This window comes from Mastigoproctus giganteus, chromosome 5 (genome assembly GCF_048544385.1).
Source record: "Mastigoproctus giganteus isolate SK-2022 chromosome 5, ASM4854438v1, whole genome shotgun sequence".
NCBI classification, from domain to species: domain Eukaryota; kingdom Metazoa; phylum Arthropoda; class Arachnida; order Uropygi; family Thelyphonidae; genus Mastigoproctus; species Mastigoproctus giganteus.
The window spans coordinates 203,892,083-203,911,787 of NC_143579.1; the positions used below are offsets into that span (position 1 = coordinate 203,892,083).

General features: G+C 39.2%; 1 protein-coding gene across 1 annotated transcript in view; it reads right to left on the reverse strand.

Moving 5' to 3' along the window:
- The window catches only part of LOC150086020 (N-acetylglucosamine transporter UNC93A-like), a 186,996-nt gene that overhangs the window by 885 nt on the left and 166,406 nt on the right, over positions 1-19,705 (reverse strand). Inside the window, exon 3 of the mRNA XM_090373651.1 lies at positions 14,194-14,461. Coding sequence (XP_090229777.1) covers positions 14,194-14,461 — 268 coding nt within the window. The remainder of the gene's footprint in view (positions 1-14,193; positions 14,462-19,705) is intronic.

The window sequence follows — 19,705 nt, forward strand, 5'->3', positions numbered from 1 at the left end:
TAATAAGAAACTTGAATCACCTCTTCCCTTTAACGACAAATAATGTAGGAAATGTTTCTTAGGCATAAAACTTACATCAAATTAAGAAGAAGAATCTTTATTGAAACACTTAGAATGATAATTTACATAATAGTAGTTGCAACAACCCGTCACGGCACAGTGGCCAGGGATTAACAATGCACTACAAAGACATTAATGCCTCAAAATACATAAATGAATAATAGAATAATAAATACGTGAAATAGAGTACAGGAAAATGGATAAATGACACTAAGTGCTTGTACAACCATTTGTTTCAAAATGCATACAATAGGATATACATTTAAGTGCATTAAGAATATACATTGCCATTAAGAATATTACTTAATGGCAATGTACATTAAGAATAAGGATTAAGAATGTACATTGCCAAGGCTCAGATTATAATAGTGGCCATCCCATTGCTTGAGACTGCAGTACAGAAATATTAATTTATATTACTGTACTGCAATGTTTAATGCAGACTGAGACATAAAAACTCGAAGAACAATAGCTTAGTTTTGTACTACAATAGTTACAGCGCTCTCCCGTTATAATATCCTATTCAGATCCGCATTCATTTCTCTAACAATCCTATCTGTCGCTTTCTTAATATCATGCATGATAACATAGTGTCATTAGTAATGTTCTTCCATTATTTACTTTATTTAATTAAAGCGACACAATATAATCAGCAGGAAAGTTTAAAAATGGTGTTTAAAATGTCTGAGATAAATTTGAGTTTCCGACTTTTGCTTTTCACCTTGGATGAAAATCTTGACAAAATTTCAATGTCTTTCACCAGGTGGCAGCACTGGTTACTCTATTGCTGTTATTTAAACCTTATTAGTATATCCTTGTCAGCTTTATTGTTAAAACTGAACGAATGTGCCACTTTCGACAAATTTAAGCAGGTTTACAGGAATAAATGCTAAGATCACGTGTTTTTGAGATGGCGAGGGTTTGTAGAAGTGAGCTGAACACGGGTTACTTATATTAGTAAAATATTTCAAGTACACATAATGGGAGATGACATGTGGTCGAGATATCCAACTTCCTAAACGGACGAGAATGTTTTTATTCGATATCAAACGGATTAGTTACAAGTTTGTTCCTCCAGAATAAACAACCAAGGAATAATTTTTACCTGGAAATGTTGAAACATTCGAGAAAATATGTTTCACACGTTAGTCTAGGGCAGCGTTTCTCAAACTGTGGTTTAACGGCTCACCAGAAGGTCCGTAGGCGGTTTCAAGGGAAAAATATTAAAAGGATGTTTATCAGGCGCTGAGTGAATGAAAATTATATCAATAGCCAGTCTCTGTTAAAACTGGCATTGTTGTATTCATAGTGGGATCGGAATGTTTCCCCACTTGCCTGCTTTCATGGTTGCACTTCTCTACTAGTTGCTGTTAGGCTGTGTTTGCATCTAGTTCTTGTTTACTAATGTGTTTGCTTCTTATTTTCACGTTATTTGCTTGCTGTTAAATATTCAGTTTTCATTGTTACTGTCGTGTTTCAAATAAAGCACACCCATCACTCTGGAAAACCAATTGAATTTTTCTAGAACAAGCGCAAAATAATATTTTACAACCAGAAATCAATGACTTTTGTCGTTAAGGGCATAGGATACGCCGAACTATAGAAGCATCATTCAAAGTCGGGCTCCTTGTAGTAAAAACAAGTAGAAGTTTCACTGTTGCTGAAGGGGCTTGTAAAGCCAGTCGTAGTTAATGACAAATAGTGTGCCCAGCAGAACGATCTATCGACAAAATTCATTTGTCAAATGACACCGTGAAACGTCGCTTAGAATCAGTAGCATACAGTGTGGAAGAGCAATTATCGCGTATGCATGCTAGAAAATACTTCGTGCTAAAATTGGACGAAGACGCCGATGTTGCAGAGTACAAATCACCTCTTTGTCTATTGTGCGGTACAGCTCGACGACATTTTGTTCTGCTTATTACGGAAAACGACGCTGCAGAGAAGAGATTTTCCATTTAGTTAACGATTATTTTGTGAGGCGTGATGTTGACTAGAAGGGTCGTTGGGGATCAGTTCTGATTTGGCACCGGCTATGTATACATTTAACATTGCAAGTATTAACTGCAATGTATACATTGCAAGCAGCAACACCCCTCCTTACTTCGTAAGAGGTGTTGCTGCTTGCGTAAAAGGAGTTGCACCTGATTGCAAGTCCATACGCTGCTCTCTTCAGAGCAACTTTAGAAAAAACAAAAAAAAAAAAAAAAAAAAAAACTACACTGGATGCCAGTAAAGACCTTTTCCATGATAAGTGTTTCTACTCAGCGATATATTCAGTAACTTGAATAGTTTAAACTTTTCACTTTAGAGCTGATATATCAATGCATTTAATGTACAGGATAAAATATCGGGATTTCTGAAGGGACTGTGGTGCAAATAGCTCGATCGATGAGATTGACTCTTTCCCAACACCTTTCGATTCCCAACATCACTCCTCGGAAGAAGAAATTGATGACGTATTATTTGGACACAATTAAAAAAAAAACACATCCAAATTCTGCAATATAACAAGAAGCAATACTGCTTACTGCTGGATGTAACCAATGAGTGTAAAGTGTGTTTGGGGTCAAACAGCACCAGGGATTTCTCCCATCGCGTAGTTTTCATTGTGATTGATACAGTTCGCTGTAAAGGCCAGAGATTTAAAAGTGTATGGATCTTGAGATGTGTGCCGTTGTTCTTCTGGCTGTTTAGCAGCCAGACCCCTGCTGAGGCCCGACGTTGCCCACACTCCGCCCCGTGGAGGCTGTTATTTGTTATTTAGGAGCATTAGCAACTAAGGCCATATTGCTCCGGGATATGCAGTGGTCATTCCTGACCTTTCCATATTTGGTGGTGACGGGCTCGAACCCCGGTCGAATCAAGAAGCGTGTGTTATGCACTGCTGCTGCTTCCCACCTGGCTACGGAGGCGCCGCCCCGTGGAGGCAGACCAGGTACTCAGTTGTTTGAATTTTACTCTGGCAGGTCCTGCCACTTAGTTTCTTGGGATTTCGGTGGATAGACCAAAGAACACACACACACACACACACACACACACACACACACACACACACACACACACACACACACACACACACACACACACACACACAATTTGTTGATCGATTGCATGGGGAGGAGCGTCTCTTGGATTTGAAAGGTCGAAAGAGTGGGCGAAATCATAATTTGAAAATTTAGATTTAGATGTGTGGGGCATGGGGACTGAAAGACAGGGGAGACCGTCTCCTTCTCCCCCGCAAGGGAGAGTGAAAGAAAAGTGAACCAGGCAAGGTCGCCAATCAGGCTAGTGCAGAAAACTCTGCTGTCACTTTGTCATGTGGAGGTCAATCTTGGGACAGTGTCCCGACCGTAGATTCAAGAAGTTCAGTTTGTTGTGTGGTCGAAAGTAATTCATGGGATAAGTACCGTCCGTGGAATATTCTTGTTTTGCTCCCTTTGCTCTCTCTGTAGTCGGATGGCCTATGTGGCTGCCGTTCAGAGGTTCTGAGTGGCAGATGATGCCATTTTCTGAGAGTCATTTTGTGTGATGGTCATGGCACAGGTCTCATCCGTGGGGTGTACTTGTCTACATTCCTTTATTCTTCCTTGAGTCGAGTAGTCCTCCATAGTCTAACCATGATCTGGGCCTGATGGGTTTTCAGTAGGTGCTGTTGTGGGTGCAGGAAATGTCCGTCTTCTCACGAAGAGGTCTTGTGCGAAATGGGTGAAGGCATTGTAGGTGTCTTTTTTAAATTAGTATTAGGCGCTCCTGGTCATGTAATGTTATTTCTGGGTCGGAAAACTGCTAGCTTGGGGGGAGACAAAGACTAATAGATTAACAGTAGCCACTGGCAGAGGTGAAAGAGATTCTTGCACTGCTTCTATTGGAATGAGCAGAAGCCTGAAAAACAAGAAGCAGGATATTTCAGAGACTGCTGGAAGTCATTGCGGTACAAGTAAACACATGGGTTGTGTTAGGGTAGCTAAGAATAGAAACAGGTGCATGTACACTTGCGTGTACACCAATGCTAGGAGTTTAGTAAATAAATTTGATGAATTTGAGGTATTGCTCAAAACATCAAAAGCAGATATTGTTGGGATTTCAGAGACGTGGTGTCACACAGATATAAGGAATGCAGAACTGGAATTTGGTGAGTACAACGTCTATAGGAAGGGAGGAGGGGTTATGCTATTAGTTAAGAAACACATAAAATCCAAGGAAGTGAAGCCAGTCGACATCGATGGACAGGGCAGTGTCGAGTCAGTTGGTGTGACATAAGCATAGGTAAATCAAAATTGAGAGTAGGAGTGTGCTATAGGCCTAATGACTCTGATGAGTATAATAAGATACTGTACAGGGAAATAGAGTGGGCCAGTAAATCAGAGTCTTATAATGGGGGATTTTAATTTCCCAGATATTGACTGGAATTTGTGGGTTGGTCACTCGCACACTAGCAAGGCTTTTGTGGATTTATTGGATGATTGTTTTCTACACCAGCATGTTCGGGAGGCAACTAGAGGGAGTAATACTCTTGATCTGATTATCAGTAGTGATTCTTCATGCATTAAGAATCTGCAGATAAAGGAACCACTAGGTTGCAGTGATCACAGTGTGCTGAAGTAGGATTTACTCAAGGAGGTAACTACCATCAGAGGTAAAGGGAAGGGTTTTTGCTTTCGTAAAGGCGACTATGATGGTCTGAGACAGTATTTAAATTCTATACAGGGGGACCAACTGATGATGTTACCAACAGCAAATTCAAAATGGGAAGCATTCAAGGAACTAATCTTGGAAGCTACCAGGCTTTACATACCAACCAAGAAATATTGTTCAAGGTTCAGGCCTAAATGGTTGTCAGATGAACTAATGAGATATATGGCAGAGAAGAAAAATGCATGGGATAGATACAAATTAATCGGTGACATGGAAGCCTATGATAGATATAAGTTGGTCTGTAACCAAGTCACAAAGGAGATGAGGCAGGCAAAGGCAGATTATGAGAAATCCTTGGCAAAGAATGCAAAGAAAAACAGAAAAGAGTTCTTTACCTATTTAAACTCAAGAAGGAAAGGGATGAATCAGATTGGTCCACTGGATGTTGATGGTTCAACAGTTGAGGATCCTGCTCAGGTGGCTAACAATCTAAACAAGTATTTTGCATTTACATTCACACATGAGGAGTTATTCAGGAAGGGGAATGTCGTAGGTGACGTAAACATTGGCAGTGAGCTAGATGATTTTCTAATAACTGAGAGGAAAGTGGAGGAGAAATTGTTGAGGATAAACATAAAAAGGCACCCGGGGTGGATGGGATCTATCCAGTTATATTAAAGGAGGCAGCAAAGGAAATAAGCAAACCCCTAGCCATAATTATGAGAGCTTCTTTGGACTCAGGGGAGGTACCCATAGACTGGAGATGTGCAAATGTAACCCCAATTCACAAAGGAGGATCAAAGGCTGACACAAGTAATTATAGACCTGTTAGTTTAACTTCTGTTCCAGGAAAATTAATGGAGGCACTGGTTAAAGACGCACTGTAGGATCATCTAGACAAGAATTCAGTTATAGCTCAGACACAGCATGGTTTTGTTAAGGGCAGGTCTTGTCTGACCAATTTGATTGGATACTATGATGTAGTCACAAAAGAACTGGATGAAGGGAATAACTTTGATATTATATATTTGGATCTTAGAAAGGCTTTTGATACTGCTGCGCATGGAAGACTGCTGCACAAATTGGAGTAGTGTGGCATTGGAGGCAAATTGCTGCTATGGATAAAGGGGTGGTTGAGGGGGAGAAGACAGAGAGTGGTATTCAATGGACACTGCTCATCGTGGACTGATGTTATTAGTGGAGTCCCTCAGGGTTCAGTGTTGGGTCCATTGTTGTTTTCTGTATTTATAAATGATATTGATGAGGGTATATCAAGCTTAATGTCCAAGTTTGCAGACGATACAAAGGTTGGCAGGGTTGTTAAGGACACTACTGATGCTATGCTGCTGCAACAGGATCTGGAAAGGTTGAGCAGATGGGCTGAGAGGTGGCAAATGAAGTTTAACATTGACAAATGTAAAGTACTACATATGGGAAACAGTAACCCCAGATCAAGGCATCAACTCTGTGGTACTACGCTGACAGTGGTAGAGAATGAAAGGGACCTGGGGGTAATTGTGCAGGCAGACATGAAGTTCTCTGAGCAGTGCAGACGAGCTGCAAGAGTAGCTCATGGTGTCTTTTCAATGATATACAGGAATTTTTCTAGCAGGGATAGGGATGTGATTATTCCCTTGTATAAGGCATTGGTCAGGCCACACCTTGAGTACTGTATACAGGTCTGGAGGCCTCATTTCAAGAAGGATGTAGAGCTGCTGGAACGAGTACAGAGAAGGGCAACAAGATTAGTGAATGGAACAAAGGGTTGCTCTTACGAAGAAAGGCTTAAGTTTTGCAAATTACTGAGTCTGGAGACTAGGCATCGGCAAGGTGATCTGATAGAGGTGTATAAGGCTTTGAATGGCTTGAGCATGCTCAGTGCCGATGGGATTCTTCCTCTTGCTCAGAATAATCGCCTGAGAGGGCATAAATTCAAATTGAGGAAGGACGGATGTCGGATAGATGTGTGGAAATTTGCCTTTAGCCAGCGGGCAGTTGGTTTGTGGAATAGACTTCCATCACTTGTTGTTGAAGTTGATAGCCTAAACAAATTTAAGGCTCAGCTGGACAGGTATTTCGAACGAACGGAGGGGTGAAATGGGAGTAGTGGTGGTGTTTTTTTTTTTTTTTTTTTTTTTGGCTGATGCTGAATAAGCTTGCTATCTTGCATCATATGCCTCTACAAATGCTAATGCTAATTTGGGTGGCGGTTATAAATCGACAGCGGAGATCCTCGTACAATTGGGAGTCTTACATCAGATGCCTCCACGTTTCCCGCTGGCCGCACTGACACAAGGAGGTGTCACTTAGTCTAAATCCATGGAGCTTATCTCTTATGGCGCAGTGTCCGGCCAACAGATAGGTGACGAGAAATCCAGGGGAAAGCCAAGATGAGTAGTTTGGGAATACCAGTTTCATGTTAGGAATGAATTTTTTGGTGATTTCACCCTTGCTAGAAGTCTGCCAGCGGTTTTGCCAAATCTGATTGAGATGTGCGGAGAGACGCTAATGAGTGAATTATGAATCTGTCGATTCTTATTTTCCAAGTTAAAACATTCGATCACTGAAAGTAATCTATCCAGAATTATCTAACAGAGTCGCCACACTTGCGACCATTCCCGACTACCTAAAATTCAATAGAAATCAAGGGTAAGAAAGAAACTGACTGGATGTAGAACCTCGCCTACTGCTCAAGATCACCATCGAGCTGGATATAGTTGTTCTACTACAAGGTATCAAACAATATCATTACTCTAATTGATATGAAAAATCACTATTAGATTAACTTTACATCAATTGTATTATATATGAAGGATTATATGACGTGTAATAAATCAGTGTTATGAGTCGACGTGACATGTTTATACTGTACACCGATATATAGAGATCGTGCTAAACTACCGGATTCATTTTGATAGTGTTCTCGCAATCACGGCAATCTGCTGAGGCAATTTTTGGCAGAAAAAGAAATTACTGTTTTGGACCTCTCTCTCTCTCTCTCTCTCTCTCTCTCTCTCTCTCTCTCTCTCTCTCTCTCTCTCTCTCTCTCTCTCTCTCTCTCTCTCTCTCCCCTCTTCGCGAATTTTGATTCATTCCAAAAGGCGTTATTGAAAGCTTCTTCAGTCAAGACTGTAATTAGCTGATAGGAACTTATTTTACATCAGTAACAGCGATATAGAGAGTTTGACTAAGGAGTTGAATGGTCTTTCCGAAAATAGGTTTCAAGGGAACAAATGGCACCAATTTTGGCATGCTCCTTTAGATTACTATATTACTTTGAATGAGACCACGAAATATAGGTTTAATCATTTATCGGCCAACTTGTTGGTCAATGCTAAGTACCGAAATAATCATGGCAACAGAGCACTTAATCTCATCGAATATGGAGATAATATTTTTATACAGAAGGCAGTTTATTTGCAGCAGCTGTGGTATTTGAGGAACAGTTCATTTATTGGAACAATATATACATTAAGACATCCGTAGCCGAATGGTCATGAGCGGGAGTGCAGTAGCACACGCTCATTGAGTAGACCGGGGTTCAACCCATGACTGCTAAATACGGTCGATCTGCCAACCCGCACTGGACCAGCATGGCAGATTATGGTCCATTTCCCCTCATCATGAATTGTTGAGGAGGCTTCCATCCTGCAGTGGGTTGATAATGGCTGCAGCTTACCTTTTGTTTTTGTTGAAAAGAATGTGTTCATTTTGGAAGATGATTATCTTGTATCCAAATCATTTTTGTAATGCTATGAAACATTTGATAATAAATATCTAACCAGGCCTGTACTGAACAAGACTGAAGATAAACGTTCTGAGCTGTAATTCGCGTCATGAATATATTTTTGGAAGAGTTACACCAAACACACTGAAAGAGTGAACTGGCGACCACACAAGCTAGGTGGACACTTCTTTACAATTTTAATCATAATTTTTTGGGTTGTCAACTGGACAACATTGTACTAATGAATAAATAAGTTTATATTGATTTAATCTTTGTTTTTTTTTTTTTTTTTTTTTTTTTTTTTGTGTCAAACGTCGTATGCGTTGAACGATGTCAAACGCTGATAATATCAACTGATCCAGATAATTTCTGATGTGGTGTTTTGTTGATTAAGAACCCGGCATTTATCTTCTGTTTTGTAACAGAAAATCGTGCGGACTGTTACTTCTTATATTAAATGGCCAGTTATTTTTAACAACACCAGTTTCATTCTCTTCATTAACTGGTACTATCCTGAGCAGCAAAACAAAAGAAATCTGCCTGCTTCTTTGGGAAAGCTAGTGATGCCTCTGGTGATTTATACCGAAAAGGTTTATAAAATGCAGCAGGGTTTTCTGCACGCGGCACTCAACCTTATGCAAAAAAATAAAATAAATAAATAAATGCCAATAACGCAGCTACATTGTCAACGTCCACTCTTTCAATAATCCGTCACTGCAATGTGAAGCCCACAGGACTTACACAAGATGGGTTTGGCAGAAAGAGGATTTTATAGAGGTTATAAAATATTCAACCACCTACTTCATTCACCTGCAGCATTTCCTTATAGACATGCGCTTCGCTTGCTATACTCAGTCAACACTGAGGTTCTCTGGACCGTGAACACTGCTTACGGAATGCGCATAAGATAAGCACTGAGTTCCACATCCTCTACTAACAATGATTACACGAGAGACAAAATGAAATATTCATGCTACAGGATTGCTCCACGGTAACCTAACAGCATACTGATTACCCAAGCTCTGTAAGTGAAATCGAGATGGTAGAGGGAAAGGGTTCTTAAGTAGTTTTTGGCATTAAAGAAGACTTCACAGTCCACGTTCTTATTTTCTTCCAATTATTTTCACTGAAATGCTAAGGAGTCTTTATGTAAGCTTTCTGCGTAAACAGCCCTTTATAAATTTGTGAACAATACATTGTGTGTACTAGTTTTCCTCAACCGCTGGGCGTGTCGTCATTTCAGGTATGAGTGGGGAAATTTTGAGATTTGTAAAATGTATAGATTAATATTTCCAACTGTATATGTGCATGCTATTTACAGGTGGAGCCCTAGAAAATTCTATTAGTTTAAATGAGCAGTCTTATTAAAAAGGTTGAGAAACACTTGTCTGCATTATCCACTCAAAAGTATTCTAACACCGATAATGCCTAAGAAAACTGCTATTTTATTTTCTGTATATGTTTATATACAGAAATGCATCGTTTACTTTTAAGAGGATAGTATATAATCTACGCAATCAGCAATTGCAGGAAACGCTTTGAAATGCTGGGAATGGGAAAAATTGGACTCATTCTCATAAATTCTCCAGCAAGGAGTACTGATGAGTCCTGTCACTGATAGAACCAGAGTTAGTTTGTTTTGTTTTGGTTTTTAGGAGCATTAGAAACTAAGGCCATATTGCTCCGGGATATGCGGTGGTCATTCCCTGACCTTTCCGCATCCTCCGTATTTGGTGGTGACTGGCTCGAACCCCGGTCTAATCAAGAAGCGTGTTCTACATACTGCTGCTCCTTCCCACCTGGCTACTGAGGCGCCTACCAGAGTTAGTTCAACATTGGTTTCCTGTATAAAGTCACAGTAGTGTTAATCTTGACACATATGTAATAAATGAGTAAAGCGATATGAAACTCTTAAGCCATTTTTTTCATGTTACACTTGTGGGAACGGGGTTTTCTTATCCCGGCTATGGCTCGACAATTGTGGGGGGAGGAGAATAATATTGATAATTATTCTCTCTCATCTATATATTTATTATATATTTCTTTCCCCCGTTACCTTTGAACCACAAAGGCTGTTGTTTTTATTTCTTTATTCCTTTTAACAGGGGGGGTCCTCACTTCCCTTCCAAGGCCCACATGCTACCTGCTGCATAATATATTATTTCCATTAATTTTATCTTGTGTGTTAATCAGAAGAAGATCCAAGTACTGAGGACTTTATTTTATTATTTTTTCTCTTTATACTAGCTTCCCCAGCTTGGATAGTTCGTACTACTAATTATAGCTCTGAGGTGTCAGTCTATTAAGACGAAACAAGGGGTATAACATAACAAGGATTTATTTACCATTTGTACAATTATTTTTACTTTTAACACATTTCTGTAAGTTTCTACCAATACCACTAATCACTGATGAGCAACACTCACTCACTCTTTTTTTCTCTCTTTCTCTCTCTCTCTCTCTCTCTATATATATATATATATATATATATTTCTATTATATCCTATTCCTATCCTTACAATATAGTAGTCATCACATTACAATACTTCTCAAACTGTCCTGTCCATTTTTTTCTCCCATGGATTTCTTTATAACACAGTTCTCGTTAGTAAAATTCTCTAAACTGACTTACTTGGTCACTTCCCACTCTACCTGGAAGAGTAATGGATTTCTGATCCTTCACAGGTGCTTCCTCTCCGGCTTGGGCTCCAGCTGATCCGCTAGGCTTATGGCTCTTTTCTGCCTCCACGTCGATCTTCCCACGCTCAGGACTTTCTACAGGCGATACTGTTTCGTTTTAGCCTTCCGTTAAAAGCTCGAACTGGCTTTCCTTACGCTGATCATACTGCCTTTCGCTATTACCTTTACCTACTAAACTATCATAGTCGGACTTTCCGTACGCGTTTCCCGCACTCACGCGCCTCTCCCCGCGATTCTCCTCCGGATCCTTTCCTTTCAGGTTTCGGGACTCTGACTCTTGGGGCTCTCGGCATCACCTTTTTGTTTTCCTCACTCCCTTATTTTCGTCCAATCATTTGGTAGTCCTCCATCACTCTTCTTTTTCAATCGTTCTCTACTTATTCCATTGTTTTTAACCGATTCTGGTAGGGCAAACTCCTTTCTTTGTGATGAGAGCATCCAGGCGCTACATCATCACTAGAATTTTATCTGGGATGACGCTACCACTTACCTTTCAGTTACGCTTCCTTTCGAGACACCGCCCCTGAAATTGTTGAGAGTGCCTTCCGTGTCGGCCCGTTTGTACTTTGTTTATCACTTGAACACGGTGTGCTCTCTGATCTGGGGTCTTTCCTTTGGATGGAGTCCGAAACCGTTCTAGGATGTGGGCGTTCTTTTGTCCCTTACTACTGTAAGTTTTTGTCCCTTTTTCTGTAAACAAGAACCGCATCAAAACTGGCCTACCCATTGTATTACCGTTCGGTCAGCCCCCCCTCCTGCTGCTATGCTAATCCGGTCCCTATTGAAATGTACACAGCGCAAGCAAATCTGCTGAGTGCTTGTCTGTTTTTAAACATTAGTTATTTTTAAAAAAATGATAAATTTTAATATCCTAATATATATTTGTAAGAATGGTTCTTACACACTTCTTGGTATTGAAACTAAAGAAATGAAATGCGATTTTTGTATTAACTCAGATCACTCAGAGGCACTGGAATTTGGTGTCTAAGATATAATGTATGGATAGCAGAACTACCGTTCTCTGGATTTTACCAACAAGGTAATTGAGCCTTTGAGGTGCCTCCCTCCAGTGTGATCAGAAGTGCACAGCTGCTATATAGGTTTAAACTTCCCAAATCATGACTTTCACTGTTGACAAGGAGCTCTCTCCCCAAAAGTGTCCAGATACGAATCCATCCATCACTAACTTCTTCGACAGAATGGGAATCATAATGGAATACTATGCAAAACAAACCATTCATCATTTCACTCGTCTCTTTAGACACAACCCAACTCTCTCAACCCAAGGGTGATGACAACGATGCTGCGGCACGAGAGCATACGGAGCAATAGCCCTCACCAAGGTTTTTCAGTTACTTGTTAATGGGACAGGCTGATTACTCGTTGATACAGGATGTTCGGAGTCTGGCTGCACGATATTTGAAATATAGCCCTGAATCTATGCAGTAGCTAATCGATCATCATATTCCATCGTTTGTTTCGTGGATCGGCTCCAGAACTTAGGCGACCGATACGTGAATCCACTTCATGTAATCACTAGTTCCGACATTTTACAGTTTTTGCATTATAGCCCACACGAACATTAATTTTTCATTAGAATCACTGAGATTCAGACAATTCAAAGATGATAAGCGGTCGTATTTTTCTAATTTTATTGAACCAGTTGTCTTGAAAAGACATCTACATGGAACAAATCCATGTAGATTTATTCAAATTTCCGAACAAATCATTCTATTTCTTCTAGTTGGAATGGAATCATTCCTTCTTTCAGAATGACTCTTTTTTGTTTATTGAATTTTCATCTGACCCAACAAGGGGCCCTAATATGAACTCAGCTGAGATACTACGAGACGTGACAACGGCATGTGAAAACTAAAAAATAACCTTTTGTTTGAAACACGTCACGAGGAATGACTGAATGTTAATGTTATATTGTGATTAAAGCAAATAGCTCTAGTATTAATTTGATTAAGGGTTAGTATAAATAACATTAGTTAGTATAAATATTCTATTTATTTAAATTAAAACTAGGTGGTTTACTTAATTTATTTATTTAAATTAAAACCTAGTTTTAATTTAAATAAATAGGATATTTTTAACTTCAGTTTTAAAAATTAATAAAATGTTGAAACAGTAAACAAAGATGGCTTAAGCAAATATTAAATCACTTAAGTTCGTATATCCAGCAGATGCATTTATTTTAAATGTAAGTTATAAAAAATAAGTGAATTGGAGATCTAAAAAAATAATAGAATGTTTTGATGGGAGGGATTTATATTCAATTAGAAATATCGCGTTCTGTTATTATAAGGAAATAAATCTCTTCATAGTTCATAATGGCAAAGTTCTAACGTCCTCCTCTTAATCGGTTATATTATTTCTTTCCAACTGTAACTGCAGTCTTTGAGTTTCATGAAATAGTTAAAACTTGAGACAATAAGCTTAAAAAGAAATACCAACTGCGATTGGAAGGCTTTTTGTTATAGTTTATGAAAAGGCTTTGTATCCAGATAAACATCTTTTCAATGTGAACTGAACTTAATTATAAATCTGCAGAGAACAAATCACGAGAGGGAAAAATGATTGTGGGTACTTGTGATTGAGCGAACGGAGATAAAGGAATAAAAATGCAATTCTTCCGATACAAACACTGAGATTAACATTGGGAAACTTGTTTAACGATTCCGAAAACTTTCATATTTTTGTGAACAAAAATTTTAATTAATTTTTTTCTTCTATTATTTAAAGTTATTCGTTGTCGGTTCTTGAAATCTGTCTGCGTATATATATTTTTTTCTTACTTTCTTCTTTCGCTGCTTCAATTTCCTGTAAATTTGCATGACGATAATAGAATTTTTCTTTAACCATCTTTTCTTACCCTTCTCAACCCCGTTATCATATTTGAGTTTCGGAAATGCATTTTTATTTAACTGTATTACTTGTAATGGGCTCTATTATTTACTTTTTTTTTTTTTTTTTTTTTTTGCCTTCTGGGATTTATATCTTCCCGACTTTACATTGTGAATGTAACCTAAATAAATTTGTTTATTGTTTTAGAAATTACTTACTCATAGTTAGAGTCTCCCATATGGCGTTGCACAATCCCCAGCCGGCAGCAATCACATAAAATACAGCAACGTCATCTTTGACTGGTGTCCACAGCCACAGTACCATGAGCAGTCCTGCGTGGAATATCAATCCTGCGGCCATAATGATTGGTCGTTTGATGTGTTTGGAAAACTGGTGAACTGCTAGCGCCCCCACTGTGTTCATAGCACCCATGCACATCATGGTGTAGCCAACAGACTCCAGTCCCAGGACGCAACTGACATACGACTAAAAGAGACAGTTGGGATTAGTGAAAAGCGAATATTAATAATTTAATAAAATCCAGGCATGTATAGCAAATAAACAATAACCTAGCAGTATAAATTGTTAACTACAGCAGTTAATGTCTCGTAACTATAACTCTAAGTTAGCCCTTATAATCTGAGTAGAACCACAAAGCCACTGATTGTGTCATTCAGGAAACCTGTTACATATATTGTGTGTGTGACGAACCTTATATTTAGCACCACATTTCCCAGTTCCGACATTTTTTTTTTCTGTGAAGAATGCACTCACCTACAAAAGGTGGCTTCAGGCGGTTGTCATGTTTTGTCGCGACTCTGGCCATGTAGTGACCTGAACAGATAGTCGATAACACTTGGACATTTAAATGCACACTCGACAGAGAATATTTAGCAAAAGCAGTTTTTTTTCTGCCGCAAAATGAGATGTATATCAGCTTGGTTTGAGCTAAAGCCTTCTCAGAATCCCGATCTCTTGATTTTTTTTCCCTCTTCATTTTTTTTTCTCTGTAGCCAGATACTGCTAACTTGTAACATATATGCTCAGCATTGATGATTAACACTTGAGCTGTGGCATACTACGTTGCTGTACAAAGGACGGGTGTTTTTATTTGCCCATCTCTTATATGTGTAGTTCGATATTTCATGTTACTGATGGAACAGGCTGTTGGAATTGTGAAATATTTTGTTTATGAATCCCACTTTCCTGTCTTTTAAAGTTTTTCATCTATATAGTAACTTGTCGAGCGATCCATTAGGACGAGCTTATGCCAGCTTTTGAACTCAGCGAGAAAGTAAATCGCTCTCGCAGCAAACCTTTTAACATATATACTCAAGTGTCGCTACAAATCGTTGTAAAAGGCCGGACAGATTTGATGGTATTGGCCTGGCGTTAGGCACTCATCACTAAAGCGCTATGTATGCCGAAGTCCAGTAGGAGTTCCATCCTTATTATTTGTCCATTCGCACGTTGTCTTTTGTGAAAGTGCCAGCGAGGAAGTCGTACATCATCTCTCCTTTTGTTATTACCTTCAAAGGAATTCCAAGGATCGTAGTTAAAATTCTGCGGCCTTCTCGCCGACATTTTAAATCAATCCATCAATAATACAGCCTCATGCGACACATACATGCCTGTTTGTGATTGAATATGTTTACAATAATGACTTCTCCGGAGATGGGAGCAGTGATGGATAATGCTTATCCATTGTATTTTGTTCACGGTGCCATCTAACGATGAATTATCTTCTTAAAAGGATGCGTACGAATGTCCATTTTCTTATTGCTTCTTGTTTCCTATAAATAGAAATTATTTTCTCCAATAAATAGAAATTATTTTCATGATCTCCCTGGATCCGCGCTAGCATAGTGCAGTGCTAGAGTAGGATATACGAGCTGTATTCAACAAGCAAGGAATTAAATGTTAATGACGCTACGGTGTTTGAATAAAGCAGTTGGACTATATTAGAACATTACTTTTTTCTCCGCAAGTTTAATAAATTGGAGTTAATAATGATTGGCGTATAAAACTACATACTATACTGTACCGTTATTTTACAAAAATAAGTACACGCGCAGAATTACTAATCTCAGTGTAATGTTCAGCACATGACTCCTATATGTGGAGTCAAATGGGCTACAAATTTTTACCATAAAGGAGGAAAATTGGTCAGTCCCGATGACTAGCTTGGAAGGCATTTATTTAATTATGATAAACCAGTTGCTCCTAGAGATGACAATAAATAACAGGAAGTTTTGGTATACCGAAAGGAGTACGAACTTAAGCGAATTGTTTAAAGGTCCCCTCGAGCCATCCGTGAAAGGCTTCTTCACCAAGGACTATATTGTGCATCTAGCTGTGATGAATTCTGCCTCTTTTCAGTCTTCCAACAACAGATGCACAGTATGATGTTTTTTTTCCGGCTTGGTTACTCGATCTTTTTTTAAAGGTGTAATAGGGTCTGTAAAGGATTGTGACTGTCACCTTCGAAAGAATTTCTGATTTTTTTTTTTCACGATAGCTTTAGGTCTTGATTGAAGCAATGCGTTTCCTCGATGATAGTTGGATTTTTTTTTATTTGAATGAACAACACTATGAAATCTGATGTTCCATGCCTATATTCAGTTTCTGACCCGTTATGTGGACCATGCGCAAATAAGCAAAGCAAAGATTTGCAAAATACATTTAAGAAGCTTCACCTTAAAATTAAAGTAGACACGTTTGATTATCTTTTTCTCAACTTTCGTTACTGAAAGTAGCCATCGTGGGTAGCACAGTTGATATAATCACCGCCCCCCTCATACCGGGTGGAAAGGACCTGAGTTTGAATTCCATCAATTAAGCAAGGAATTATGGACCTATTTCACAACATGGCTGAATTAGTGGGTAGCTTGTTTTTTTTTTTTTTTTTCCCTCTCCTGGAAACACGAGTTTTTAGTCCAGCAAATCGACCAAGAATATACGCAATATACAGAATGCACCGACGCCTCATATTCTTAGTTTCTTAGGCGCTTAACACACATTACGTTACATTTACAGTTAATTAAAAATAATTACACTGATATTCAAAAGTTGTGGAACAAACACGAACATAAATCAGAATTATTTTATTATATTTTGACAAAATGTTAGTGAGATACTCAATTTAATTTGTGTTTAAAAATACATACAGACTAAAAAAGATGAGGTTTGGAAATGTAATTTTTCAGTCTCATAGAGCAAAAGGCCATTCCATAGAGGCTGTTTTCTCTCTCTCTCTGAAAGTTCACTAAGGGAGGGTTTGTGAAGATACGCATTATAGTCAATTAAACTAAACGAAAGCCTTAGACCAGTTGCTACTGCAAAAGGACGACTACTCCATACTGAGTGGAAAAGATCTGTATTCGAATACCGTCAATGGTGCGAGGAATTTTTATGGGTCTTTTTCACAACGTGGCTGAGTTAGTCGGGTTCAGGGGAGAGTAGTATAGTTTTTTCTCCCGGAAACACGGATTTTTCGTCCAGCAAACAGCAAATCGACCACAGAACACACGGAATTTACAGACATACGGACGAAATATGGTCTAAGCTGCTGATACGCTTAAAATCCTACGACAACAAACAAAAGGATGAGAGTAAGAATATAGGATCTCATCTCGATACCTTACAGCTTTGAGACTTCTTCCTCTCGGTAACATATGGAGGTTATATTCCTCGTTAACTCCAAACGAAAGTACTCTCAGATTAACGACTATCTGTACTCATCAGTGAGGAAAATTATGGCCCTTTTCTCCTGGGTCCAGTCGACCTGCTGTTGGTTCCAATTCAAACGGGTTCTTTTTTATCTATAGAAATCTAGGGAACATAGATGGCTGGAGAATTTTTGTGAAGTCTGGCGCTTCGTAGTCAGGGCCAGTAGTCATCTTGCTTGGTGATAACACGAGAATCGCCTCAGATAGGTTCCTTGTGAGACTGCTGTTTTGGAAGTTGTCCCACAGCGAGTCATAATCAGGCACTTTGTCACTTTTGTGTGACTGCCAGTGGAAGATCTTAGTGTGAAATCGAATGAATGGAATTTCCCGCACTGTCTCCCTCCCGTAGTCTTGTTCTCTGCTCCCGTTGTTTTTCCACCTTCCTTGGCCGAGACACATACAACATGCCATACCTGCCGCAACTAGAAACAGTTTAGTGAACACAGCCAAAAGTACAAACTATTGAGCTTCATTAAAAGGTAAACTTTCCTCTCATATGCAATGCTCAGAGTAATGACAAAAAAAAAAAAAAGAAAAAAAAGAATAAAGGAAAACAGACTTAAAAAAACAAAAGAACCATATTAAAACGTAGTGAGCATAGCCATCCTATGTCCAACAGGGTGGCAAGGATTAACATAATCAGCTACCCGAACTTGGCTCGGGCCCAGTGGTGGAATGAGCTTGACCCTACGTACACTACACCCGCACTCGACTTTAATACCTGTTCAGCAGCGGTTACAAAACACGCGTGTACCGTCAAATATGTGACGCCAAAGAGTAGTGTGCAATACTCAAGCATTGGATTTGTCCTACTTTCGCCTGCCAAGCAAGGGGGGGGGGGTTGTTTTACAGTATTCGAAGGTTGCCAAAATGCTGACCTAATCCCAGTTGTAACTCTCTTTCAGTCAACCCATCGCCCTCCTACGCGGATAGCACAGTGTTTTAATCACTGTCCTGCCGCACCGGGTGTAAATCTTCGGTTGGAATCTGATCTATGACGCGAGGAACTTTTATTGGCTTTTTTCCCCCTTCGTGACTGAATTAGTTCGTCTCATGGGTCGATAGATAGGTTTTACCTCCACTGAAACTGGATTTTTCGTCCAGAAAAACTGTAAAATTGATCGGAGAACACGCAATTTATGAAAATAATACACATGTGCAGAGAGCTCTTGGGTGGCCCTAATATGAGTTAAAAAAAAAAAAATCCATCACTCTTGCGCAGAGATTATTTTATTATTAATATTATTCAAATCCACGGTCCTCTCGGAAGACCAGGTATAGACCTTAAACGCATAGAGTAGATGGCCTACCTCCACGTGCCATGGAACAGGAGCTGGCTAGCGAATTTCCAGGCGATTTTCTGTTGGCAGTGTGCCAAGACGCCGGACACACAACTCAATTCAATACTAAACACAAAATCGCACATTGGAGTGTCGTGTAGTTTAGCGTTTTGTGTGTTTCCTATTGGCTATGCAGAAATACTGCTATACAAATGACATCGGCGAGTCGTAAGAAAATCCTTGACCTAGACAGTGAATGCAAGTCGTATGCCTTCTCCCTGTTGTTCTTTACTAAAAAAAAAAAATCGTTCAGACGATGTCTTTGTGGAATTTTCACAATGATAATCTTGAAATCGATATTGTGGGCGATTAACGCTAGGTACAGAGTTTCCGAATACACTGTTTTTATCTGGTTACCCGATTGGCATGTTGTGAACGACTTTTTAACGACATTAAACAGATTGTTTAGTTTAATAAATGACGAATATTTTTTTTATTTCCGTTTCATTTAAAAATGTATTCGCGTTTTTGTGTTTGTTCCTTAGCGTTCGAGCACCATTGAAATCATTTCGCATACTTTGGGTTGCTAACCCTTCCGATGCAGTATATTATTGACGTACTAACTGCAGGTAGTGATTGCCTAATTTGACTATTGTGACGTATAGCAACCTGCCCGTAAGGACTTCAAGGAGTATCGATGCTTCTAGTTTCTTAGAGTAGGG